General features: G+C 40.0%; 1 protein-coding gene across 2 annotated transcripts in view; it reads left to right on the top strand.

Moving 5' to 3' along the window:
- The window catches only part of LOC124269328 (synaptotagmin-15-like), a 118,212-nt gene that overhangs the window by 26,243 nt on the left and 65,551 nt on the right, over nt 1-26,418 (top strand). Inside the window, exon 1 of one of the 2 annotated variants that reach the window (XM_046704338.1) lies at nt 12,798-12,872. The exons of the other annotated variant lie outside the window; for it this stretch is intronic. Within the exon in view, the coding sequence (XP_046560294.1) occupies nt 12,857-12,872 (16 nt within the window). The 5' untranslated portion in view covers nt 12,798-12,856. Of the gene's footprint in view, nt 1-12,797; nt 12,873-26,418 lie in introns of those variants that run through there. 2 annotated transcript variants of the gene reach the window in all.

Raw genomic sequence — 26,418 nt, 5'->3', positions numbered from 1 at the left:
TCTTGGGTATGAATCTGACACAGTAGGTCCTGTCTGGTTTAGTTAACGCTTCATTGACCTCTTGATTTGCAATGAACTCAAGTTTATCTTACAGGCTGTTGTGTTGAAGTTGATGGGACCTACGTACTCCGCGGTTCGACGCAACCGATAAAGAATTCATAAGGACCATGCTTTTACTTATAGACAATTGTAAGTTCGACACTACGTGTCCACGTGGCTTACGCCTGACAAGCGTCCTTGATGACTCAATCACACTTTCAAGGATATTTATTCTTCGTAATCAATGTGGAAAGCCACAGCTAAAACAAAATTGCACCTTATAGTTGGTACGCTATATGTCTACTACAACTATCATAAACAGAAACTGTCGTAACATTCAAATTCATTGCCAAGAAATCAATTCCCAATACATTCACAGTCCTTAAAATCGGAGTAGGACAATGTTAAAGTAAGGATTTCATATCTTCTGAACGAACACTATTTCACTACCTTTCTAAATGTAATTGAATTCGAGAGTACTGTTTTCTGATGTTCAGGGAATCCAATTTCAAACATACTTTTAGCTTTCTGTAGATGGAGTTAATTTGCAATTAATCGTTTGCAAACAATGGGCGTCTTAGTGAACATGCCAACAATGCCAGATTGCTGTGCTGATTGTAAGTTGATAACAGAATATACTGCATGTACCTTCGTGCGTGTTGTTCATTTGCTTTAGATCTGGAGACATATAATACTCACCACATACCACCAGGAACTGTGGTTCAGTGCTTCAAAAGGAAAGTCCTACTATCAAAATACACCATTTGCATTGTTCTGCTGAATATTCCAAATGTCACAATGACCAAACAATACTTCATGACAGGCCCAGTGATTACACCGTTGTGCTTTCACTTAAACATTATACAGGAAGTGACACATCTTGCTGAATGAGGCACAAGGAATGAACATTGGAATCAATACGCTTGACTAGTTCTTTTGATCTCAAGACTCAAATGATCTTCTTCTCCAGCTGGATTTTATTTTTCACATTTCAGGCAAACACAAACTCGTTATTTTTACAAAAGCTTCCGCCCAAGGCTCCATCGCAAAAATGGATATTTTTTAACTTATTTTGTAGCCATTATGGGCTTTGGGCCGGATATGCCTATTTGAGAAGAACGGAGAATAGAAGGGCGCCTCGGGGAACAGCTTATAACTTACTTTATATGGTGACAAGATAGGAGTCGTGCCTCACAACAATTACCACAGAGGACCTAGATGACGGTGATAGAGTTATTATGATAACCTGCCGTCCTTCAACTAAGTAGATCGAAATGGTGCGTCATTCAAGCACAAATGACATTACACAATGCCACCTGCGGCACGGTACATGGTCTCTTCATTCCATATTCTTGTGGGCTTGGATCAGCATAGTGAGAAGCATGGTGCCTTTGGTCGAAGGTTAGGTCGTAAATTGGTACAAGAAGGACCCTGCCGTTAGGGTATCGCAGGAAAGGAATTGTTTTTGTGAACATGGCTTCCATAACAATGTTTTTGAAGAACCCTGAGGTTAATTATACTTTTTTTGTGCGTTGTAATCCGTTGGTAATTTGCACTCTCGAAACCTGTACATGTAATTATATAAATGAGTTGATGGCTGTTGTGCACGGTGCTAGTGTTTGTGTTTTATCTTTATTACATCCCAATGGAATGCTTGTTTACTGAAATGAAGTAAAGAACCACTAAACTGAAAGAGTTGAGATGAAATGGGGTTTACGGGTTATTTCAATTATATGTTTACTTGTACCACAGCTAGTCCGTTTTTAGGCTGCTGTCACACTGAGATGCCACGTCTAAAGTTGACTTAGATACATTAATCTTACACCGAACTGGTCAGTCCTTTCCCTCAAAACCGAACGCCAGGCTGAATACCATTTTGCAACACTTTCTGGTGCGAAAGGAACCGAGCCACCGACCTTTCAGCGCATCAGACACTATAACCTCCAGCACTACGGAGACGGGAAAACGTGCATGAAGTTGGCGTTAATATCTCTGACACAATCCCTCATAACATTTCATTAGAAAAAATCGGGGGCTATGCCTTGCTGAGGAAGTTAAGACAGTTCTTAAAACCTCAATAATCGGGGAACGGACTTGTCGGTTTGGTTCGCTCTCACGAGGGTGTGGGAGGTATGAATATTTTATAAATGATAATATTACAGCATTTCGTGCAATGACATTCATTGCAACTTTACCTCCTTTGTTCTTATATTGTTACAGTCGAAGTGAGTCCCCCATGGATTACGTGTTACAATTAGTCTTCATTAATCCTTGCGTGTCGTAAGAGGCCAATCATCGGGTGGTCAGGCACGCTGTCTTGGTTGATGCATGTCATCGTATCCCCACTGCGAAGATCGATGCTCATGACATAAATCTTTGATTGTCAGTCTCAGACTCAATTATTCATAGAAGACCGTGGTATAACTGGAAAACTGGAGAGTGCGGTGTTACCCGGTGAACACAAACACAAATCGGAGGGCATTGTGACGTAAACGTTCATCGTTTTCATTTTGAAGGGAACATATTTGCATGTGCTTGTAAAAAAACGACAAGAATGCACATCTGAAGAACATCTGAGAAGAACATTTGAGGAGAACATCTGAGAAGAACATATGAGTAGAACATCTGAGTAGAACATCTGAGTAACAAAATCATATGCACTGTGTCTACAGTGACGTCATACAGCACCGACGTTACTAGCTAATGATTGTAGTGTGGTTCAAGTTCATGTTAGTGTGGGAGTACAGTTCGTGCTAGGGTAGACCCATCATATACAGAAACATGGGCAGAGAATATACATCACACAGCATGAATTACAGATTAATCTATAATTGATCAATATGAAAGCAATTTATACAACTAAACGTCCAGGTCCTACGAGTACAAAGCAACGGGATCGACTTGACAGTGAGTACCAAGTACCGTTAACATAAAAATAACAAATCAGGCTTGGGCCGGGTCTGTTCCCGACTTCGACATAATCCCCCAACACTTTCCCCCCAAATTTCCCCGAGATGTCAAATAAACGCACAATTCAAACAGCAACGAAAACCGAAACGCAAATCTCCGTTGATCTTAACTGTTGTGGACAAAGAGTTTTAGCACTAAGTGTTCTTACAAGGAATAATCAAAGGTCAAGTGACCCTTCCTGTAATTGCCAGGATGCCATTAGCTTAGTAACGAGCTCCATTCTGTCTGTTTAACTCCAGCTCTCTCTCGGTAAGTGTTTCCAGGACAAATCGGCACTATACACCAAATCCCGAATAATCCTAGCCCCGCAAACCATGTAGTTACTCTACTTAGAAGCGATACCGGAGAGGAGGGATTTGGCTGGAATAACATCGTTCTTTGATTTCCAGAGTTTCAGACAACAACGTATTGATCCGCTTTAATGTTTATTCTTTTAATGCTATTGTTATAGTGACTAATTCAGGACATTGTTATAGTGACTAATTCAGGACAGCCATCGTCCAAATATTTAAAAAGTCCAAAACTATGTACTCAAGACATGTGAGACTTTATTGTAATATATAAATGACGCTAAGCTGTATCGTTAATCACTACTGTACATCCTTATCACTACCGCATTGTAAATTGACTTGTCAGCCCATTAATTATTGTATAAGACATTTATAACCTCCATTGGTAATCCCCCTTGGCCGTGTCTGCCATCACATCAACTGGTCAAGGAAGTGCTATTATTTTTCTGTCTGTCCATTGATGAGTCGTCGCCTGTCCATTGTTGTCAAAAACTGTATATATACTTAGTATGCTCACTTCTAAACAGTGGAGGAGTACGAGTTCGATATTTGGACTGTCTGTTGGGACGACCACGAGCAGGATAATGCCGCTCGTAGGAAACGCCCGGGGGTTGAGCAGGTACACCGCTCGCCTCGCTCATGTCTTGTGTATTTGTTTGTCATGTACTAAAGACGTTTGAACTCAACTATGCCTTCAACTTCATCAACGCACACTTCATCTTAATTATGAGCTAATTCCCCAATTGACGCGTATACACGCGTTGACACTATCAATAAATCATTTGTTGATGGAACATTTTGATCTTGTAAAACCGAATTGGCAAATATTTGCATATCATAAATCGATTTTCGATAAAATGATATCAGACAACAAGTTCGGTTTGATGTACACGTAATACTCCATATCGTAATAAATACGAACAAGAACTATTCCATGGGTTTGGGGTGATGTTTGGGAAGTATTGTTAGTATCATATTGAATTATGATTAATAAACAAAATATGATGTCTCACACACGCACCATCAGTTTTCAACCTTGTAGAAATATTGTAGAATAGTTAGTCGTGATTTGATCAATTCTAATATTTAAAAAAACCGAACTAATTTTTATGAAACAGCAATGCTGTTGTTTTGAAAATCATTTTATTTCTATCCTTGTTTTTTTATACCCAAAATTTTTTCGTGATAAAATATCGATTTTGTGATAATGATTATTCACGGTCTGATCATGATATCATAACATGTGTGGATGTCTGAAAAGGGCGATTTAGTATTATATAGGTAACTTTTGTCGAACATTGAAGTGTGTGATGACAATACATGTAATTACTTACTTTTTTTCTGAAATTACTAACTTTGATGACACTCGTTATAATTTGAATAGTAGCCTAGTGGTTAAAGCGTTTGCTTGCCACACCGAAGACCCGGGTTCGATTCCCTACATGGTACAATGTGTGAAGCCCATTTATGGTGTTCCCCGCAGTGATGTCACTGGAATATTGATAGAAGCGGCGTAAAACCATACTCACTCATTCACTAGAATTCGAATATCCTTTGTCGCCAGCATTGAGATATCGCTTGAATCGCGTTCTCCCGAGAACATCTGTTGTCACCGTACTTCCTTTCAGTCCGGTTTTCATCTCATGAACCTCACAGATCGGCCAAGAGTTGGGAGTCACTGGTCGTTGGTTTGCTAAAATCCCTGTGGATTTTGGAAATGTTTTTTCTCTGACTCGGAAATTTTATCGCAAATCACCGACAAGATTTGGGGATATTGCAATCATTTAATCTATGAATTTCAGAAACCACATGGTGCCATTTCCACGGATAAATGTAAGAACATAAATTCCAAGACTGGATTTTCATTACCAAGATAACAAATGGATTAGAGCATTTGATCTTTATGATACATATCATGTGTGGTCAATCATGCTTGAATGGTGAAGGTTAGAATATGACATTAAACATTATCCTAACAATCCATGTCATATTTTTAACATGTCTTATAGAAAGTAAAGAGTTATTTAATTCGAATTACATATCAGTAAATAACCACATTCAATTAATAGCAACGTTAGGGATCGCCTACACATAATACAACAAAGTCTGTAAATAACGGATGTCCATATGTACACTACTGTTAAAAATGATCCGTTATCGCTAACGTGATTTGCCCATGATCTCGTTGTGGTACCGTAGCTAACATTTCGCGATAGATGTAACACATGTTATGTTTGTGATTACACTTTCTCAGTAAAGTACAGATTCTATAACTTTTGTTGGCTTGAGTCCCATCTGAGATTCGAACCCACACCCTCAGAGCCAGGAACCTCATCGCCAGCACACAAACTCAACCGTCTAACCCACTCAGCCAGCGAGGCTTCCAATGACCAAGACACAGCCGAGAGGACGTTTGTTTTGAACAGTAGTGTACACGTTTGCATCCGGAGGCTGTCATATAGAGGAGTTATGAGCATCAGCTCGCCACTTCATCAATCTGCCAACTCTGGCTCATGGTCAGTTAATGACAGCCGCCGTTTTGTCCTTCCGGATATGTCGGTTCCCTTCCTTAGTATGTCTCTGTGTGGGAAATTAACGATCCTAACGGACAGTAGAACGTCAGAGGGTGTTATGCCCGTTCGTTGAATGGTCAAACTATTCTCACACATTTCAACGTATAAAGTTACATGCATGTAATCAACATTAAAATGATGTCTCCAAATTTGATATTCCTGTTTAAATCATATTGTTTATATTGATATTGGGTATTCTGGGGCTGTTGTTATTTTGTATTTTGTTAGGTATCTTTGATGTTATGAAACAGGAAATCCCAAAATATGGACTTAATATGGATTGGTGTAGATTGTTAAAAACACATAAGAAGTTAAACAACGCATATGACAGACTGTCTGTAATGAGAGCGCATTAAGAACATGTAATCGCTGACCTCTTTGTGACATATGTCACGAATTTGTTTATGAGTGGGTGGATTTTCCAATGTGGTTAGAGACACTAATAATGGGTTTAAATATTGTTAATATTTGATAATAATTGCTGATGTGTTGTGTGGGGATTCGAACCTTGATAATCTAACGCTTAAAGCATGAGGCCACCCTCTAACTCATTCATACAACTTTACATTGTGTGCACAATTTACACTATTGCATCTAATTTATGTCGTGGAACAATAACATTAAAGCACACAATTGTAGATTGAAACCACTTTTTTCTGGAAACCTCACTATCGGATGTCTCTGTATATCTTATTGTAAGACGTAAGACAATGTATATTATGTCTATGACAATTACTCATAAAACAATATATATTATATGTGCAAATGGATTCTTTCTTCTTATATAGTTATTGTACTTCTGGACCCTTTGTGATTGAAGTTCTAATCGGTTTTCTAACGGCTAAGTTTGAGATCACAAACCACCTTCCAAGAAAGCTAATCTTGGTGCCAGGTATTGTTGAAACAGATTCATTTGTCTCAAGAACCAATTCCAAACGATGCCAGTAGTGTTTAATACACCAAGTTGACGGATGAGGCATTTTTGAGGCAATCGTGACCTAAGTCATCATCTGACGGAATTGGTTTGTCTGTACCAGATAATTAACAGTTGGCCTGCAGCGTCAGTTGCCTTCTTCCGCCTACAAGTCAGTATTAGCTAGCTCCCTCCAGTGACATATTTATAGAAACGTGGGTCATCTGGCGAGACACGTTTCATGTGTTCTCATCAATCATTTCATGAAATACCAAGCTCTTGAAGACATATCGGATCACAAACAGACAAATACACCGCTTACGGCGAGTTTTAGCTGGAATAAATAATCAAACTCTGATAGGGACCAAATCATGCTGACATCCAATATCATATACCAAAGCCATTACTTAAAGACTTGGTGACTCATCTAAGCAAACATTCCATTTATTGTGAAATAACATGTGTGTTTGAACATTAGCGTGAAGTCTCTTATCTATTTTAAAGAGAATTTCTTATGTTACACGGAGACAAGTCTGTAGGAAAACAAATTACAATCACCATGTGTTGGCTATTGTAATATATAGAATGAGGTTGATCTCAGCCAGCAGGGATAATGTTCCAATTTATATTCGGTTTTCTGTACATGGTGCCTAATGAAAGAAACAACGACAGAGCATCAGACTAGGGGATTTATTAGCTGATTCAGACACAAAGACTTCTCGTGTAGCTTGTCATTATTTCAGCGTCATATTTGATTGTGTATGATGTGGTGTTTTGTATACAAAATGCAATAATGTACGGGAAATCACGATTTGTTTTCAGCAATAGCAAATGACATGTTTTGGTTGTACAGACAACAAGACTGATACTTTGTATCATTTCGTTTGTCATATGCCAGACGAAGCTCGGGATGTGAGGCAACGATAAAAAGTGAGAAAAGCAAATCAATGTGTTTGTAAGCGGGGCTTAGTCCTGAGACGTGGAAGAATTATTATACGTGCGCTTCAGTGAGTAAATAGAGAGAGAGAGAGAGAGAGAGAGAGAGAGAGAGAGAGAGAGAGAGAGAGAGAGAGAGAGAGAGAGAGAGAGAGAGAGAGAGAGAGAGAGAGAGAGAGAGAGAGAGAGAGAGAGAGAGAGAGAGAGAGAGAGAGAGAGACCTGAAGCGTCACTACCAACAACTGGCCATGTCCACTTCTCCCTCAGGGGCGGTGGTGTAGCCAAATGTTAAAGCATTCGCCCGTCATGCTGAAAGCCCGGGTTCTATTCCCCACAGGGGTACAATGTGTGAAGCCCATTTCTGGTGTCCCCCGTCGTACTATTGCTAAAAGCGGCATAAACCCATACTCTCTCTCTCACTCACTCACTTCTCCCTCATGTCAACGTCAACACTACCTTTAAGAAACCAATTCAAGGCTGCATCATATTTTTATTTGAAGAAAAAACCACAATTCGTGTATTCGCCTGTTGACGACATTAAGAAGATGAGCTATTATTAACACCGCATCGTTTCTGTATGTGTTATGATATACCCAACATGTACATTAGTAGCACCTTGTATCACGATTTCCAATGTTGACCTTTTCCGTCAGTGTCAAATTGACACTTCATCTCGAATGCTAAATGCAAATTGCCATTAATGTTAAACGAAATGGAACGATGCTTGCAAAATGGACAGATTTAACTGGTACTAAAACTAAATTTGTACATGATCGTGGTTAGAAGGTATTTCCAATTTCAGAACTACCCGCCGAGGGTTTTATACTCAGCAAAATTAGAAACATAATATCATAAACCAAAGCCATTACTTAAAGACTTGGTGACTCATCTAAGCAAAAATTCCATTTAGTGTGAAATAACATGTGTGAGATTTAATTTCGTTATAATTTCTTTTTCTGACAGGTCTTCGCGTCTATGAGCAGACGTGTGATGTCCCAGTCTGTTGTTTACTATCTTTTAGAAATTATCATGTAAACTAGTAATTTCTACCTTCAAGGCTTGTGCAAGTCTTGGTGTAATGAAACGCCATGACATATTTTTCCAATACAATGATGCCACAGTCGTTTTCCGTCAATTTGTTTTCATTTTGCATTGTTACCTGGTTGGTAGCGGTATGTTAACATCTATTCCATTTATAATGCACACACTACTTCCAGTTCTGGATTCAATTCAATAGGTGAGGTGAGGTGACATGGGGTTTAACATCGTACTTGAGAATATTTCGCTCATATGACGAAGTGCATGCGGATGTATGTGTGGATGCATGTGCTTGTGACTTGAGCTGGTTTTATAGTGCTAGCCCACTGAGATACCATGCCGCAGTGAAGCATGAATACCCCACTCAGACACTGTATACTGACTCAGAGCCGACCAGTCCTTATTGTACCCATTAATGCCGAGCGCCAGGCAGGGACCAACGAGTACAACATTTTAACGTCTTTTGGTATGACACGGCCAGAGATCGAACCCGTGACCTTCCGCTCTCCGGGCGGACTCAATTCAATAAGTGTCACATTTGGTTGTCGCTATTTTTAGGCTGTGAATCCGCGTGCAACAGGACTGACTGACTGACTGAGTTTGGTTTTACGCCGCTTTCAGCAATATTCCAGCAACATCACGGCGGGGGACACCAGAAATGGGCTTCACACATTGTACCCATGTGGGGATTCGAACCCGGGTCTTCGGCGTGATGAGCCAACGCTTTAACCACTAGGCTACCCCACCGCCCCCGCGTGCAACAGGAGAGTTCATAATGAACTCTATGATAATATTGAATTATAATGCTTCAAATGGTCGAGTTTAACAGAATACGATGGTCATATGTTGTTGCTACCGGTAGAATTGCTCACCTTTGATGTGAACACCTGGTGTCACCACTGATTTCCAGTTGTCCATTCATAAGGTTTTCACAGCCAAATGTAATCTGTCCTAAGACATTAATAATTCTCTCGCATAGGCGTTTAATATTTACTCTGTCTTCAGTTACCGTATTTTCTCCAATATTTGCCTGCCATGTGACGGCGACCTGTTAATAGAACAGACACGTCCAGAATAAACGGAAGCCAAAATCTATTCATACCATAGCGCATTTAGTGATTTTGTTCAAACTTAAAAACAATTTTTTAATTTTAGATTATATTTGCTGTTTACAAGTGCAGAAATTCAAATTGTAGTTTTAAATTTAGACCGGTAAACTGTTGTTTTAAAAAAAGTCGGGACAGGTTTTAATCTCTCGACCCAAACACCTCTTTAGTAGAACCATAACAGAGACCAACACAACTGATAACGTACTATGGAATGCTGGGCTACCAGGAATATGCTCTCAGACCTGGAGCTTAACGAAAACGCATGGCAACAGAGATAAACGTCTATCGCTTGTAATCCAAACTGAGAGTTAGTCCCAGAAATAAAGTTCTCTTATTTGAAAATAAATAATTAAAAAGGTAAATAATTATGATCCAAAAGGACCCACAAGAGTTCATAACTTCAGACCCAGGCAATGTAGACTTGACTCCGTTTATAATATATTCTCTGGGTCTTGGAGGCAAACAACATGTACTGGTTTGAGTGGGTCACCTTCACACCACTATTCCTACCCAAACCGGCACATCATCATCTATCCATGCGACCACAATAAGATACTATTCACACCTTGCTAAGGATCAAATCATGGATTCAACAGAAAACTATTATGTGGGGTCAAATTTGGTTTAAATATCTAAGCTTGTTGTAAGCATGGAACCTAGGTTTCAGTATGTCATTGCATCGTGTGGATCCCATACCTGCTATTGACATGTATTGTTTATTTGTCATGACTCGTTCTATGATCTGCAAAATGGTTGATTGGTGCCATGAGAAACATTTTTATGGTTACTCATGCATCAAGTGCGTAAGGTTAGATTAAAGTGGCTGTTTGCCTAAAGAGGTGTTACCATATTATTATTTATCCAGTTTTAAATGGATACAGTTTCAAATTATAAATCTACGTTTAAGTAAAGTTGTGAATTTTGTGATCCTTAGCAAAGTGTGAGTAGTATATGTCTTAATGACTGCATGGAACGTTAAACCATATTTCATCACAAAAATGATAATTGCTGCAAACTTAAATTTAAAACATAACTGGCATTGTCTGTTATGTGCAATGATAGGATATGCCGCTTGTACTTGTACATATTCATCGGGGCAACTGGATCAATGTTTCTTGACCCTGTGTAGAAACCATAATTATGTAAGTAATTTCTCAAGCTACAATAAAGAAATATAAGGTCTCTAGAAAATGACTCCACTTAATACCGTTTCATTACTATATACCAGAATTTCTTCATAGGGAGCACGGTGGTATAGACACACCAGTGAGCCTGCAAGATGAAATACGGTGGTAAAGACACATCAGTGCGCCTGTAAGATGAAATACGGGGGTATTTACACACTGGTGCGCCTGGAAGAGGAAATACGGTAGTATAGACACAGTGGTGTGTCTGCAAGAGGAAATACGGTAGTATAGACACACTGGTGTGCCTGGAAGAGGAAATACGGTAGAATAGACACACTGGTGTGTCTGCAAGATGAAATACAGTGCTATAGACACACTGATGTGCCTGTAAGAGGAAATGCGGTGGTTTTGACACCCCAGTACGCCTGGAAGAGGAAATACGGTAGTATAGACACCCAAGTGCGCCTGGAAGAGGAAATACGGTAGTATAGACACCCCAGTGTCCCTGTAAGAGGAAATACGGTGGTATAGACACCCCAGTGCGCCTGTAAGAGGAAATACGGTAGTATAGACACCCCAGTGTGACTGGAAGAAGAAATACGGTAGTATAAACACCCCAGTGCGCCTGGAAGAGGAAATACGGTAGTATAGACACCCAAGTGCGCCTGCAAGAGGAAATACGGTAGTATAGACACCCCAGTGCGCCTGGAAGAGGAAATACGGTAGTATAGACACCCCAGTGCGTCTGTAAGAGGAAATGCGGTAGTATAGACTCATCAGTGCGCCTGGAAGAGGAAATCAGTATGCGCCTGGAAGAGGAAATACGGTAGTATAGACACCCCAGTGCGCCTGGAAGAGGAAATACGTTAGTATAGACACCCCAGTGCGCCTGGAAGAGGAAATACAGTAGTATAGACACATCAGTGCGTCTGTAAGAGGAAATACGGTAGTATAGACACCCCAGTGCGCCTGGAAGAGGAAATACGGTAGTATAGACACATCAGTGCGCCTGGAAGAGGAAATACGTTGGTATGGACACCCCAGTGCGCCTGGAAGAGGAAATACGGTGGTATAAACACCCCAGTGCCCCTGGAAGAGGAAATACGGTAGTATAGACACCCCAGTGCGCCTGGAAGAGGAAATACGTTGGTATAGACACCCCAGTGCGCCTGGAAGAGGAAATACAGTAGTATAGACACATCAGTGCGCCTGGAAGAGGAAATACGTTGGTATAGACACCCCAGTGCGCCTGGAAGAGGAAATACGTTGGTATAGACACCCCAGTGCGCCTGGAAGAGGAAATACGGTAGTATAGACCCCCCAGTGCTCCTGGAAGAGGAAATACGTTGGTATAGACACCCCAGTGCGCCTGGAAGAGGAAATACGGTGGTATAAACACCCCAGTGCCCCTGGAAGAGGAAATACGGTAGTATAGACACCCCAGTGCGCCTGGAAGAGGAAATACGGTTGTTCAATTGATCAGAAAGAAGGAGCTACTGACCCAGCTACTGACCCAGCTACTGATATAGTAGCTGAAACCAATCCCCCCGTGTACGCTATGAGAACTGTCACGTGCAGAAGTATGGCGCAATGATGTAATACACAATCAACACTTCACCGGCTTCCTGCTCTTTCGTCACCTCCGTTCAGATTAGTCGGACAAACTACACTGACAAATATGATGTAATTCCACCCGAAGCGACTGGAGATTAAACGCTTGTATTTAACTACGAGATAATATCGTGGGAGTCCATATAACGTTGGCCTGCATAGCTCCATTGTCTGTCACAGCGGGTGTGGCGTCGCTCCCTGGCCTTGGGCAATATCCGGGTGGGTTAATGGTAGAAGGACGTAATACCTTATGCCCATGGAAAAAGGTAGGTGTAGTACTTATAAGTTTTATATGATTATAAATATTATGATATGATAACAGAACCACGAGGATTCGGGTTAGCATATTTCTTCAACAACCCGTCCTTGTCGAAAGGGGCGACTTACTGGATCGGGTGTTCAGGCTTGCTGACTTGGCTTACACATGTCATCATGATCCAGTGTTATAATCGATGCTCATGATGTTGATCACTGGAATGTCTGCCCCAGAATCGACTATACAGTCCGCCGTCATATAGTTGGAATATACTGAGCGCGGCGTTAAACACAAAACAAAACGAAAACCCAAACAAAACGATATAATGACGAGAATATAATTCCATATAATTCCCGATTGTTAATAAATAAGAATAAAAACATATCTCTCTAGCCTAAATGAAAATATATTTTATTAACTATGAGAGGCTGTTTTAAAATATTTATAATTAGTACTGTTCATATAATCTTGTTTCGTTCACGACATCCTTGTGCAACTAGACTGGGAAATCATTAACGTTCAATTAATGTCCATGGGCCTCGGTTTTCCAGAGTGCATCACAATGATAATACAATCTATACTTATTAAAATAAGTCAAAATAAAGTAAAAGTATGAAAACACAAATATACTAACAGGATAGTTTAAATAACGAACTATTAAACATAATATATTAAATTTGTGTAGGCGATTGGAACCCTCTTAATAACACGTAGTACTTCAAGCAGTCTTCGCGTTATTTTTCCGTTTAAACGACTTCTTTTCAAGATTTTAATATTATGTATTTTTATGTATATATACGCGCTATACGTGTACAACAAATGACTTTCTTTGAAAAAAATTCGTGGGACTTAATACCTAAATCTAAAAACATTAACTGGAATATATTAATTTTAAATCATGTCATTTACTTTAAATAAAATAATTTTGAAGCGAGGTAATGTGTGATAGTAAAGACTGAAATAGATTCGAGTGTTTCGGTGACTCATTGTAAATACCTCTGAATCCATCAGTCACGATCTGGTTCTGTCCCGTGTTGACACAGCCCCATTTCTGATATCACCGTGTGTGTGTGTGTGTGAAGCCATTTATCTCCGGACACCTGTCAATTCCTGAGAGGACTTGTATAACTCCTAAAGCCCCCTTCAAAGACATTAAAGTACCATATATTGATAACGGTTTATTGCGCACGGAATTATTATACATTGTCCCTTTATAATGTAATTTGTCAAAATGAGACTTACTGACTTTGTTATAGCATATTTTATCTTTTATATTCTCGCGATAAGAAAACATTTGTGAGTCTTAGTGAATTTTTGTCTTTGAAGTTATGTTTTTCGAAGATTGTGTTCTCTGTTATTTTCTTAAGTTAAATTTCTTGAGTATTAAGTAAGCATGACATACTTTATGTAAATGAGTTAGAGGTCACATGCTATACTAAGTATCTGAGCGGAGTTTCAGCAAAGGAATTGGGCCCCTAGCTTTTGATAGTAAGACTTCAAATACTAAAGCTTTTCACTGAAACGTTTCTAGGGCTATAAATTCACTTACTTGAAAAGTGTTTCCCCCATTAAAACTAGGCGTAGCCGTACACACTTATACATGTTTGTGTGCTTATCCGTGAGTGTTTGTGCGTGTGTGTGTGCGTGTGTATGTGTGCGTGCGTGGTGGTTCACGCTTGAATTATTATAAAATGGAAAATGTGATTCAGGAACCAGTAATGGACAGTACTGAACCCTACGCTACGAATCTGATAACTGCATTTCATGCGTTCAGTAAAGGGCAGTGGACGCTTTTATGGCACATCCACACGTTGGTAATGGGTTTTAAACGCAAATAATTGCTTTTACAGCGGGCGACGATTGTGTCCATATTTACCAAAAGCATTAATGAAATAGTATTGATCCGTTTATAACCCTTTCATTTAGCGCAGTTGTGTATCCGCGATATGGAAACATGTTTCTCGTTCAACGATATTTGCATCTCACTGCACAAGTGAAACATTCAATTGCAACAATCAATTGCAACATATCAGTTTGAAAATAGATAAGCAGAGCCAGCATAACGTTACAAATAGATATAATAATTAATAAGTATGTTGAAACTCATAATACACGTGCACGAATGCATATTAAAATTTTCTGTCCAGTTTTAAAACGATGGCTTGCACAGGTCGAAGGATGATTGAATGAAGCGCTCGTACAATATGGCTACTAAGCGAGAAAGGCTCTTTGGTTTGTTCGGTAGTTGTTTAACGCCGCACTCAGCAATTCTCTAGCTATATGGCGGCAGTCTGTAAATAATCGAGTCTGAACCAGACAATCCAATGATCAACAGCATGAGCATCGATCTACGAAATTGGGATACGATGACATGTGTCAACCAAGTCAGCGAGCCTGACCAGCCGATCCAGTTAGTCGCCTTTTACGACAAGCATGCGGTGCTGAAGACCAATTTTAACCCGAATCTTCTGAGAGGGGCGACATACATACCGTTATAAAGGTACCACGATTCCAGGAACCAGATCGTAATGACAAGGTAGTACATCCTTCAGTTATAAGAAAACACTGCTTCAACTCGAGTTTCGTGTCCCGATGTTAAATAATATATGAGCGTTGCAAAATGGCAGATGCTAGTTTTATTCCGTGGTACATTTTAAGAAATATATTTTCACTGTACGAAAACTTTTCGAATACTATGCCCAAAACACAATACAACACATTCAAAAGCAAACTACTGAAGTTTCAAAATCAAAATTGAGGAATGTACAGTTATTTGTGAACGTCCACATTGTCTCCCATGGCCACATGTCAGTAGTCAGAACCGTGTACACGCTTGTAGGTCTGTAGTGTACCTTGTGTTTCAAAAATGAAAAATATATGGTCTAAATAATTGTCTGTTTCATAAACAAACTAATGTTCGAAATGAATCTGTAGGATGGTCGAATAAGGGAAATAACCCTTCCTATATTAGCGAAACGTTGTGTAACAGTTTCCAGAGTATATTCCAATATATGACAGAAAACGCATCTGTTGTTTTCTCAACACATGTTGTTTTTAAATACGTACTTTGTAAGTTTGGTCAGCCAAACGTCTCCCTCTGAAGCTGATGGGAAAACTTTATGATTAATGTGAACGATATAACTGCAGTCCGCGGGGGTATGAAATCTTACAGTTCGGCAGAAACGATGTGTAATATGTAATTAAGAACGTGTATGCCACTCCTCAGAATAGGATCGTAGCTACAGATTTAGACGTCACTGGTAAACAATATTTTGTTAATCGATCGTTGAGACCTTAAAGGCGTAATGTCAAAAATTTTCGACAATATTGTGGCCTATGTTATATATACTGGACAAAAATAGTTAGGGATATATGTACATTTTGAACTTATGAATACTGATCTATTTATTCATTGACACACTGATAAAATATCAATCACAAAAATACCAATATCTCTAACTTATTTTGTACAGTATATATTGGGGACACATGCACTCACTTTACCTTCCTAGTGATGCAATAAAGGACTTATTATACCTTTCGACTTGTCTGAAATCGATAATTGAAACTTCGAGCCGAATAGCTTCCAAAGAGAGAACACTTGCCATATATGGAATATAAACAATTTGCTTCGTACATCGAAAACTGTCGCACGCAGTGCTGTTGGTGTTTTGCCGAACTGGTTTCAATCACAAGTTATGCGTTGGAGATTCGTAAAGAGCGCTCCAAGGGACATAAATCTATGGGGTTCGTTTGAAATAATGTTCGGCCGACAGAGGGCACGGGAGTGGATTTAATGCAACGTTCCATTAATTGATTCGGATTTAATAATTTCATATTGTAATCTAAATACGTATTTTTTGGAATAGTGAGTGAGTTTAGTTTTACGCCGCTTTTAACAATATTTCTGCAATATTACGGCGGGGAACATCAGAAATGGTCTTCACACATGTTGGGAATCATTCTCTTCCCACAGAGGTTACTTGTCATATCTTCCTACAAAATGACAAGTAACCTCTGTGGGAAGAGAATGGTGGGGAATCGAACCCGGATCTTCAGCGCGATGAGCGAACACTTTAACCACTAGGCTACCACACCGCCCCTTTTGGAATAAATATATGGGGGCTTCCCTGGGGTCTAATAGTATTACTGATAGAAATGCGTTATATATTTTTAGAGAAGTGTGGTGTGATATTGTGCCTTTAAGTTCTACCACCACTGTCGTCTCGCGAGAAGTCTGGTTACCGATGTTGTGTAAATATGAAACCAATACGAAATGTTTAATACTGTAGATTGTTTCCAAATGTCAAACACGATCTAAAAGTTTACAAAGTTGCTAAGAGAATAAGGATTCGATATGTCAGACATTTTGGTCCAGAACCTCGTCAATCCGTACGATTACGGCAACTTATTCAATCGTCCAGTCAAAAGTAAGTCCAGATTAACGAACTCTGACAACACAGCAATATCGTCCGGCATTTCTGGAGTTAAGGTTTCTGTTTTAACCAGGTTACGCTCTATACTACATTGCCAGTTGGAATAAGGGCATTTTGTGGTGGGAGATGGGAGAGGGATTATATCATTTCGTTCTTGAAAATTGGGTTGGTGGGGTAGCCTAGTGGTTAAAGCGTTCGCTCGTGACGCCGAAGACCCGGGTTTGACTCCTCACATGGGTGCAATGTTTGAAGCTTATTCCTGGTGTTCCCCGCCGTGATATTGCTTGAATATTGCTAAAACAAAACTCACTCACTCTTTCTTGAACAGGTTAATTTTACAGTATTTTGTTTAGTTTGCTTAACATTTTGCTTGCTATTTTGTCATTTATGACTCTGTGTTACAAAGATTGAGTGAGTTGGATGTTACTGCGCTTTGAACAGTACTTAACGTTTTCCCAGCCTGATGTAGTGGAAACAGTTGAAACTGTTCATCATTATCTTTGGAATGTTCTCGCTTAATCTCGGAACTGTCGTGTACAAGAAAGGTAAACGATCTCCCCTTGCTGCAACATTGAGTTCTAGCATGCTACACGACTTAAGTCAAAGGGCAATGCTGGAGTACAAAACAGAATATTGGTTTACTTTATTTCATTGAGCAGAGGATCCCGTCATTTCATCAAAATAACTGTATACAATGTATAACATTCTATACATGTTAAGGATATTCCCTTGGTACAGTATATCCACTTATATTTACGATAGTCCAACATCAATTAAAGTGTTGGGCCCAAAGAGACCATATCTCTGGTCCATGTCACCCTTAAACTAAACCCCAAGCAACAGCAGCAGCGAAGTGCAACTTGGCTTTATACAACAACAGAAGCAAATTGAAAGACCGCATCTGTGATGGTTAAGGTCGTGTTCGTGTGGGAGTCGGGGATGTGGAGGAAGAGGCCTCGGTAGTGTAATAGGGATGTAACCCAGTACACTTGATGAAAGCTAATGATTTGATCTTTTGCAATTAAAAAAAAGAAAAAAGGAACTCTGTTTTTCTAGCAATGGTCGTTGGTGGTTGCTACCTATTACTTGTGTTAGCAGAGCAGGATCACAGAGAAATGACACCGAGATTAATTTACAGTACATACTCGAGTGTAACGACTCAAACAATTTGACGTGATTAAAACTCTTGAAAAGATCACCCCGGAAACACATACACTTCACGCAGTGTAGGAGTAGAAATGTTCTTGAAGGAGAATGTAAACCATCGGCCCATATTCTCAATAAATGTCCATAGCAAAATAAAATTGTAAAAATGGAAATTATCCTTTGTTATACTGTAGCTGACGAAGAACATCATGACCACAAGACAGCCATTTGGGATTCCAATAAAAACGAACAAGAATTTCTCTGACGGTTTGCAGACAAAATGACAAGTTTTAGATCTTGTACCGATCGACCATTGTCCGACAACACGCGAAAATGTAGCCCCATGTCTACAACGCCCTACTGTGAGACCGACTTCAGGTTGCCATCTTTTATATTGTATTGTGTTATATCTGTAATATACGTCCTACGTGTTCCACGGACTTCCCTAACACTGTCTGACAGGTTTTTTAGAAACCTCCCCACCGGGCCCGAAACAGGATAGGCCCCCTGGGTAAGTATGTGTGTAAAGGTGACGAAATGATGCTATCGGATAGTCGCAATGGCCGCGGCGTATGTATTTTGCGTAGATGGACGATTTGGCTGATGTACTGGGTCGTCTATCAATCAATACTTTTACTTGGTGATTTATTAACCTAAACCAGTCTCGGATGCATTTCAGGATGCGACGACACAGACTTGCTCGCTACACCGACACTACATTCATTCTAGACGTTTTATATATAGACTCCGGTGAAAGCCGCGATATGCCATTAACAACATGTCCGCGAAGTCCATGACATTGTTCCAATGTGGAGAATTAACAATTGTGGAATGTAAGTGGTATTTAGTGGTATTCACTATGTAGAGTTGTATACCCTAAACTATTAGCAAAGGTTCGAATGCACGATTCCCTTCATTATGATCCTTAGATTGTCAATACCATAAAAGATATATATATGGTCGTGTATTTACACCAACATGGCAAAACCGCCACACTTTGAACTTACTTGCAAAAACATTAAGTTGAAGACCTGTAAGTGGCGTTAGACCTAAAGCTCTCACCCACCTGGCGGACAGAGATAGCTATTACCTTTCTAGGATGACAGACATGCGTGAGTACCGCATGTCCGCTGCAACCAGTATGGCACTACAAGACATACTGACTAGTGAGAACAGCTTCAAGATAACCAGCTTACTGCGCATTTATGCAATCGTTGTTCCTTCTAACATAGGACAGGGTTCTGGGGCAGCCTGGTGGTTAAAGCGTTGGCTCGTCACGCCAAAGACCCGGGTTCCATTCCACAACACGGGTACAATGTTTGAAGCCCATTTCTGGTTTCCCCCGCCGTGATAAGTTGGAATATTGCTAAAAGCGGCGTAAAACTTCATTCAGTCACTCACCCACTCAGTCTAACATAGGATAGAACTGATTGTGTACACTGTATACACCGAGGTCACAGTTCCAGTGACATCGGTTACGGAGACCTCACGTGTTTATTGACAATCACGAAGTCAGCAGTCAGAGCCAAGTTGATGTGAATCTGCAGCATCTCCTTAATCCCGCTCCGTGATTAAACTTCTCTGCAGCACATCAGATCCCAGGATGAGATACGGCTCTATTCCCTGCCCCTCATCTGGCCCAGACGCATCACTCTTGTAGCTTCCAAGGACGGCTATTCTTATTCGTAGTCTCTCTACCAGTAACAGTGAAACACAACAACTTTTTTCTCTTTTCAACAAGTACTGCGACATACAACAACTCTCTTTCTCCACCGGATATTCTCACATACAATCCTGTCTCTCCACTAGTCACTGTGACACACAATCCTGTTTCTCCACATGTCACTGTGACACACAATTCTGTCTCTCCACCAGACACTACACACACAGATATTATTCTCATTACAACAGCCAGAGTCACACACGACATTTTCTACCAGTCACTGTGCCACATGACAATTGTCTCTCTACATGTTACTATGAAACATATATCAGTCAGTCCAGAAGTCACACACATTTATCTCTCCCAATCAGTCACTTTGACACACGACAATTGTCTCTCTATACCAGTCACTTTGGCACAGGACAATTGTCTATCTATATACCAGTCACTATGAGACACGACTATTGTCTCTCTGCCAGTCAATGAGACACAGGACAATTGTCTCTCTATACCAGTCACTATGACACAGGACAATTGTCTATCTATACCAGTCACTATGACACAGGACAATTGTCTATCTATACCATTCGCTATGACACAGGACAATTGTCTATATATACCAGTCCCTATGACACAGGACAATTGTCTTTCTATACCAGTCACTGTGATATAGGACAATTGTCTTTCTATACCAGTCACTATGACACAGGACAATTGTCTATCTATACCAGTCACTATGACACAGGGCAATTGTCTATCTATACCAGTCCCTATGACACAGGACAATTGTCTTTCTATACCAGTCACTTTGACACAGGACAATTGTCTATCTATACCAGTCACTATGACACAGGACAATTGTCTTTCTATACCAGTCACTGTGATATAGGACACTTGTCTATCTATACCAGTCACTATGACACAGGGCAAATGTCTATCTATACCAGTCACTATGACACAGGACAATTGTCTTTCTATGCTAGGTACTACGACACAGGACAATTGTCTTTCTATACCAGTCACTATGACACAGGACACTTGTCTATCTATACCAGTCACTGTGACACAGGGCAATTTTCTATCTATACCAGTCACTATGACACAGGACAATTGTCTATATATACCAGTCACTATGACACAGGACAATTGTCTGTCTATACCAGTCACTACGACACAGGACAATGGTCTATCTATACCAGTCACTATGACACAGGACAATTGTCTATCTATACCAGTCACTATGACACCGGTCAATTGTCTATATATATCAGTCACTATGACACAGGACAATTGTCTTTCTATACCAGTCACTATGACACAGGACAATTGTCTTTCTATACCAGTCACTGTGATATAGGACACTTGTCTATCTATACCAGTCACTATGACACAGGTCAATTGTCTATCTATACCAGTCACTATGACACAGGACAATTGTCTTTCTATGCTAGGTACTACGACACAGGACAATTGACTTTCTATACCAGTCCCTATGACACACGACAATTGTCTTTCTATACCAGTCACTATTACACAGGACAATTTTCTATCTACACCAGTCCCTATGACACAGGACAATTGTCTTTCTATACCAGTCACTGTGATATAAGACACTTGTCTATCTATACCAGTCACTATGACACAGGACAATTGTCTATATATACCAGTCACTATGACACAGGACAATTTTCTATCTACACCAGTCCCTATGACACAGGACAATTGTCTTTCTATACCAGTCACTATGACACAGGACAATTTTCTATCTACACCAGTCCCTATGACACAGGACACTTGTCTTTCTATACCAGTCAGTGTGATATAGGACAATTGTCTTTCTATACCAGTCACTATGGCACAGGCCAATTGTCTGTCCATACCAGTCACTATGACACAGGTCAATTGTCATTCTATGCCAGTTACTACGACACAGGACAATTGTCTATCTATACCAGTCACTATGACACAGGACAATTGTCTATCTACACCAGTCCCTATGACACAGGACAATTGTCTTTCTATACCAGTCACTGTGATATAGGACACTTGTCTATCTATACCAGTCACTACGACACAGGGCAATTGTCTATCTATACCAGTCACTATGACACAGGACAATTGTCTTTCTATGCTAGGTACTACGACACAGGACAATTGTCTTTCTATACCAGTCACTATGACACAGGACAATTGTCTATCTACACCAGTCACTGTGACACAGGGCAATTTTCTATCTATACCAGTCACTATGACACAGGACAATTGTCTATATATACCAGTCACTATGACACAGGACAATTGTCTGTCTATACCAGTCACTACGACACAGGACAATTGTCTATCTATACCAGTCACTATGACACAGGACAATTGTCTATCTATACCAGTCACTATGACACAGGTCAATTGTCTATATATACCAGTCCCTATGACACAGGACAATTGTCTTTCTATACCAGTCACTATGACACAGGACAATTGTCTTTCTATACCAGTCACTGTGATATAGGACACTTGTCTATCTATACCAGTCACTATGACACAGGACAATTGTCTATTTATACCAGTCACTATGACACAGGACAATTGTCTATATATACCAGTCACTATGACACAGGACAATTGTGTGTCTATACCAGTCACTATGACACAGGTCAATTGTCTTTCTATGCCAGTTACTACGACACAGGACAATTGTCTATCTATACCAGTCACTATGACACAGGGCAATTGTCTATCTATACCAGTCACTATGACACAGGTCAATTGTCTATCTATACCAGTCACTATGACACAGGACAATTGTCTATCTATACCAATCACTGTGACACAGGACAATTGTCTATCTATACCAGTCACTGTGATATGGGACAATTGTCTTTCTATACCAGTCACTACGACACAGGACAATTGTCTATCTATACCATTCACTATGACACAGGACAATTGTCTATATATACCAGTCCCTATGACACAGGACAATTGTCTTTCTATGCCAGTCACTGTGATATAGGACAATTGTCTTTCTATAGCAGTCCCTATGACACAGGACAATTGTCTTTCTATACCAGTCAGTGTGATATAGGACAATTGTCTTTCTATACCAGTCACTATGACACAGGACAATTGTCTATCTACACCAGTCACTGTGACACAGGACAATTTTCTATCTATACCAATCACTGTGACACAGGACAATTGTCTATCTATACCAGTCACTGTGATATGGGACAATTGTCTTTCTATACCAGTCACTACGACACAGGACAATTGTCTATCTATACCATTCACTATGACACAGGACAATTGTCTATATATACCAGTCCCTATGACACAGGACAACTGTCTTTCTATACCAGTCACTGTGATATAGGACACTTGTCTACCTATACCAGTCCCTATGACACAGGACAATTGTCTATCTATACCAGTCACTATGACACAGGTCAATTGTCTATCTATACCAGTCACTATGACACAGGACAATTGTCTATCTATACCAATCACTGTGACACAGGACAATTGTCTATCTATACCAGTCACTGTGATATGGGACAATTGTCTTTCTATACCAGTCACTACGGCACAGGACAATTGTCTATCTATACCATTCACTATGACACAGGACAATTGTCTATATATACCAGTCCCTATGACACAGGACAATTGTCTTTCTATACCAGTCACTGTGATATAGGACACTTGTCTACCTATACCAGTCCCTATGACACAGGACAATTGTCTTTCTATACCAGTCAGTGTGATATAGGACAATTGTCTTTCTATACCAGTCACTGTGACATAGGACACTTGTCTATATATACCAGTCACTATGACACAGGACAATTGTCTATCTATACCAGTCACTATGACACAGGACAATTGTGTGTCTATACCAATCACTATGACACAAGTCAATTGTCTTTCTATGCCAGTTACTACGACACAGGACAATTGTCTATCTATACCAGTCACTATGACACAGGACAATTGTCTATCTATACCAGTCACTATGACACAGGTCAATTGTCTATATATACCAGTCCCTATGACACAGGACAATTGTCTTTCTATACCAGTCAGTGTGATATAGGACAATTGTCTTTCTATACCAGTCACTATGACACAGGACAATTGTCTATCTACACCAGACACTGTGACACAGGACAATTTTCTATCTATACCAGTCACTATGACACAGGACAATTGTCTGTCTATACCAGTCACTGTGATATAGGACACTTGTTTATCTATACCAGTCACTATGACATAGGAAGTTGTCTCTCTATACCACTCACTTTGACACACGACAATTGTCTCTGTATACCAGTCACTGTGACACATGGCAACGGTTTTCTCTCCCAGTTAGTCAGACAATTATTTCTCTATCAGCCTCCATGACACATTTTGCATCTCTGTAGAGGGGTCACTGTGACATGCAAGGTGTTCCTCTGACCCTCTACGAATCAAAGAGACAATGTACGCTTACTTCACTTCAGTCAAAGAACTTTCTAGATTTCAAATTCGAAAAAGAACTGTTGGTCGTGGTTAACCTATACTAGTTTGTACAACCAAGAAGACAAAAAAAGGCAATCAACAAATTAATGTGGGGGTCTTATTCTTGATACGTCATTGTGCTCTGGCGATTACATGCCTCTCTGAGAGTACTGGTTCGAATCCCAGGTAGGTCTCAACCCAAAAGGTATTGAATCTGAGTGTACTTTACTGAGAAAGTAGAATCCCCAATACAAGATATCAGCTGATGATGTTCACTATTTTCACTCGCTCCTCCACTCTCTCACTAGCTCATATATCAGCCGTTGTGATTGTCGACCAGTCATTACAATATGGCTATAGGCGTCATTTTAGAAACAACATATTATTCATTATGCATTATGCATGATCTGTGACGAGCCTTACAGTAGGAAGCTCTCTTAAGCCAGCTTATCTCCTTGCACATCTGAGAGCTTCTGTGTCTACTTTGATACGGTTCAAGTATATAGGTTTATCGGGACCCTGGGGGGGACACTACAGATTAAACAGCACTCTAACCCATACTGAGACACAAACCAGATGCTGTCCGATCCGGGGAGAGGCGACCGAACGTCGCTCATACTGCATGATTACTGTTGTTGTCAAAGACAGCCACTTCCTCGAGGGCCATGGGATAATAATTTCTATGATTATGAAATATGCCTTCCCGAAACTCCGGGAGCTGGAATTCGTATAAGTACATTTTTTCCGTCAATTTGAGCCCCTGCGTAATTTCTTGGACACCGAAAAAAGAAATGGATGCCGAATTTGGACCTCATTTCATCCAGAAAACCTTATTTGATTGAGACAATTTAATCTGCGACATGTCTGTTTACCTTGTTTTACCTGCTAAGGTTACCCGATTGGTCCCCTACGTTGTGTAAATATACAGAATCTGCAGAACTACTTGTGCATCAGAGTTCGGAGTGGTTTCTGTTTCACTTAGCCGGAGACGCGAGTTAAAAATCGATGAGTCATTTTGCAGCTCCGTGTACTTTTCAGGGTATAACTATAAGTGTAGTAGGCTGTTGTTAGCGAGTGTGTTTGTTCTTAAACGCACAATAGACGCGCTAGGGTTTAGCTGATTTGTTGCTGACTATATACGTTCAAAGTTTGATACACAACTTCGTTCCCTAATGCATATAAATGTTGTCCATATTCAATTCTTTATTCGGTAACAATGATGGTTACATGGAGAGAGGTCTGGTTCACATATCAGTGACAGCTGTAATTCTTTTGTACAATCCATGATGAATAAACATTAGCAATATTTTGTATCAAAATCTCGTTCACAGATGACAACATAATACATAATTTAGGTCTTGTTAGTTATTTGTAATATTTCTTAGAAATGTTTCCATTAGACCAGTACAAGGGTTATAAATAAACATGAAGTATTCTTCAACAAATTGAAAATGCTTCAAGGTCTTAGTTATGTTATGCTATTTTATGCTATGGTATGTTTCAATTCGGAATTGCTCTTAGTCAAGCAACTAGTTCCTACATTATGCACCAGAAATACATTTAGGACGAGTGATTGGTTGATTTGTTGTTAAACGCCGCACTCAGCAATATTTCAGCTATATGGCGGCGGTCTGTAAATAAATGAGTCTGGACCAGACAATCCAGTGATCAACAGGATGAACATCGATCTACGCAACTGGGATGCGATGACATGTGTCAACCAAGTCAGCGAGCCTGACCACTCGATCCCGTTAGTCGAGTCTTACGACAAACATGGGTTACTGAAGACCAATCCTAACCAATTTTTCACATCT

The sequence above is a fragment of the Haliotis rubra genome, unplaced genomic scaffold (assembly GCF_003918875.1).
Source record: "Haliotis rubra isolate DU_JTF1 unplaced genomic scaffold, ASM391887v1 Scf144, whole genome shotgun sequence".
NCBI classification, from domain to species: Eukaryota; Metazoa; Mollusca; class Gastropoda; order Lepetellida; family Haliotidae; genus Haliotis; species Haliotis rubra.
This window is presented reverse-complemented; position numbering and strand designations above follow the sequence as displayed.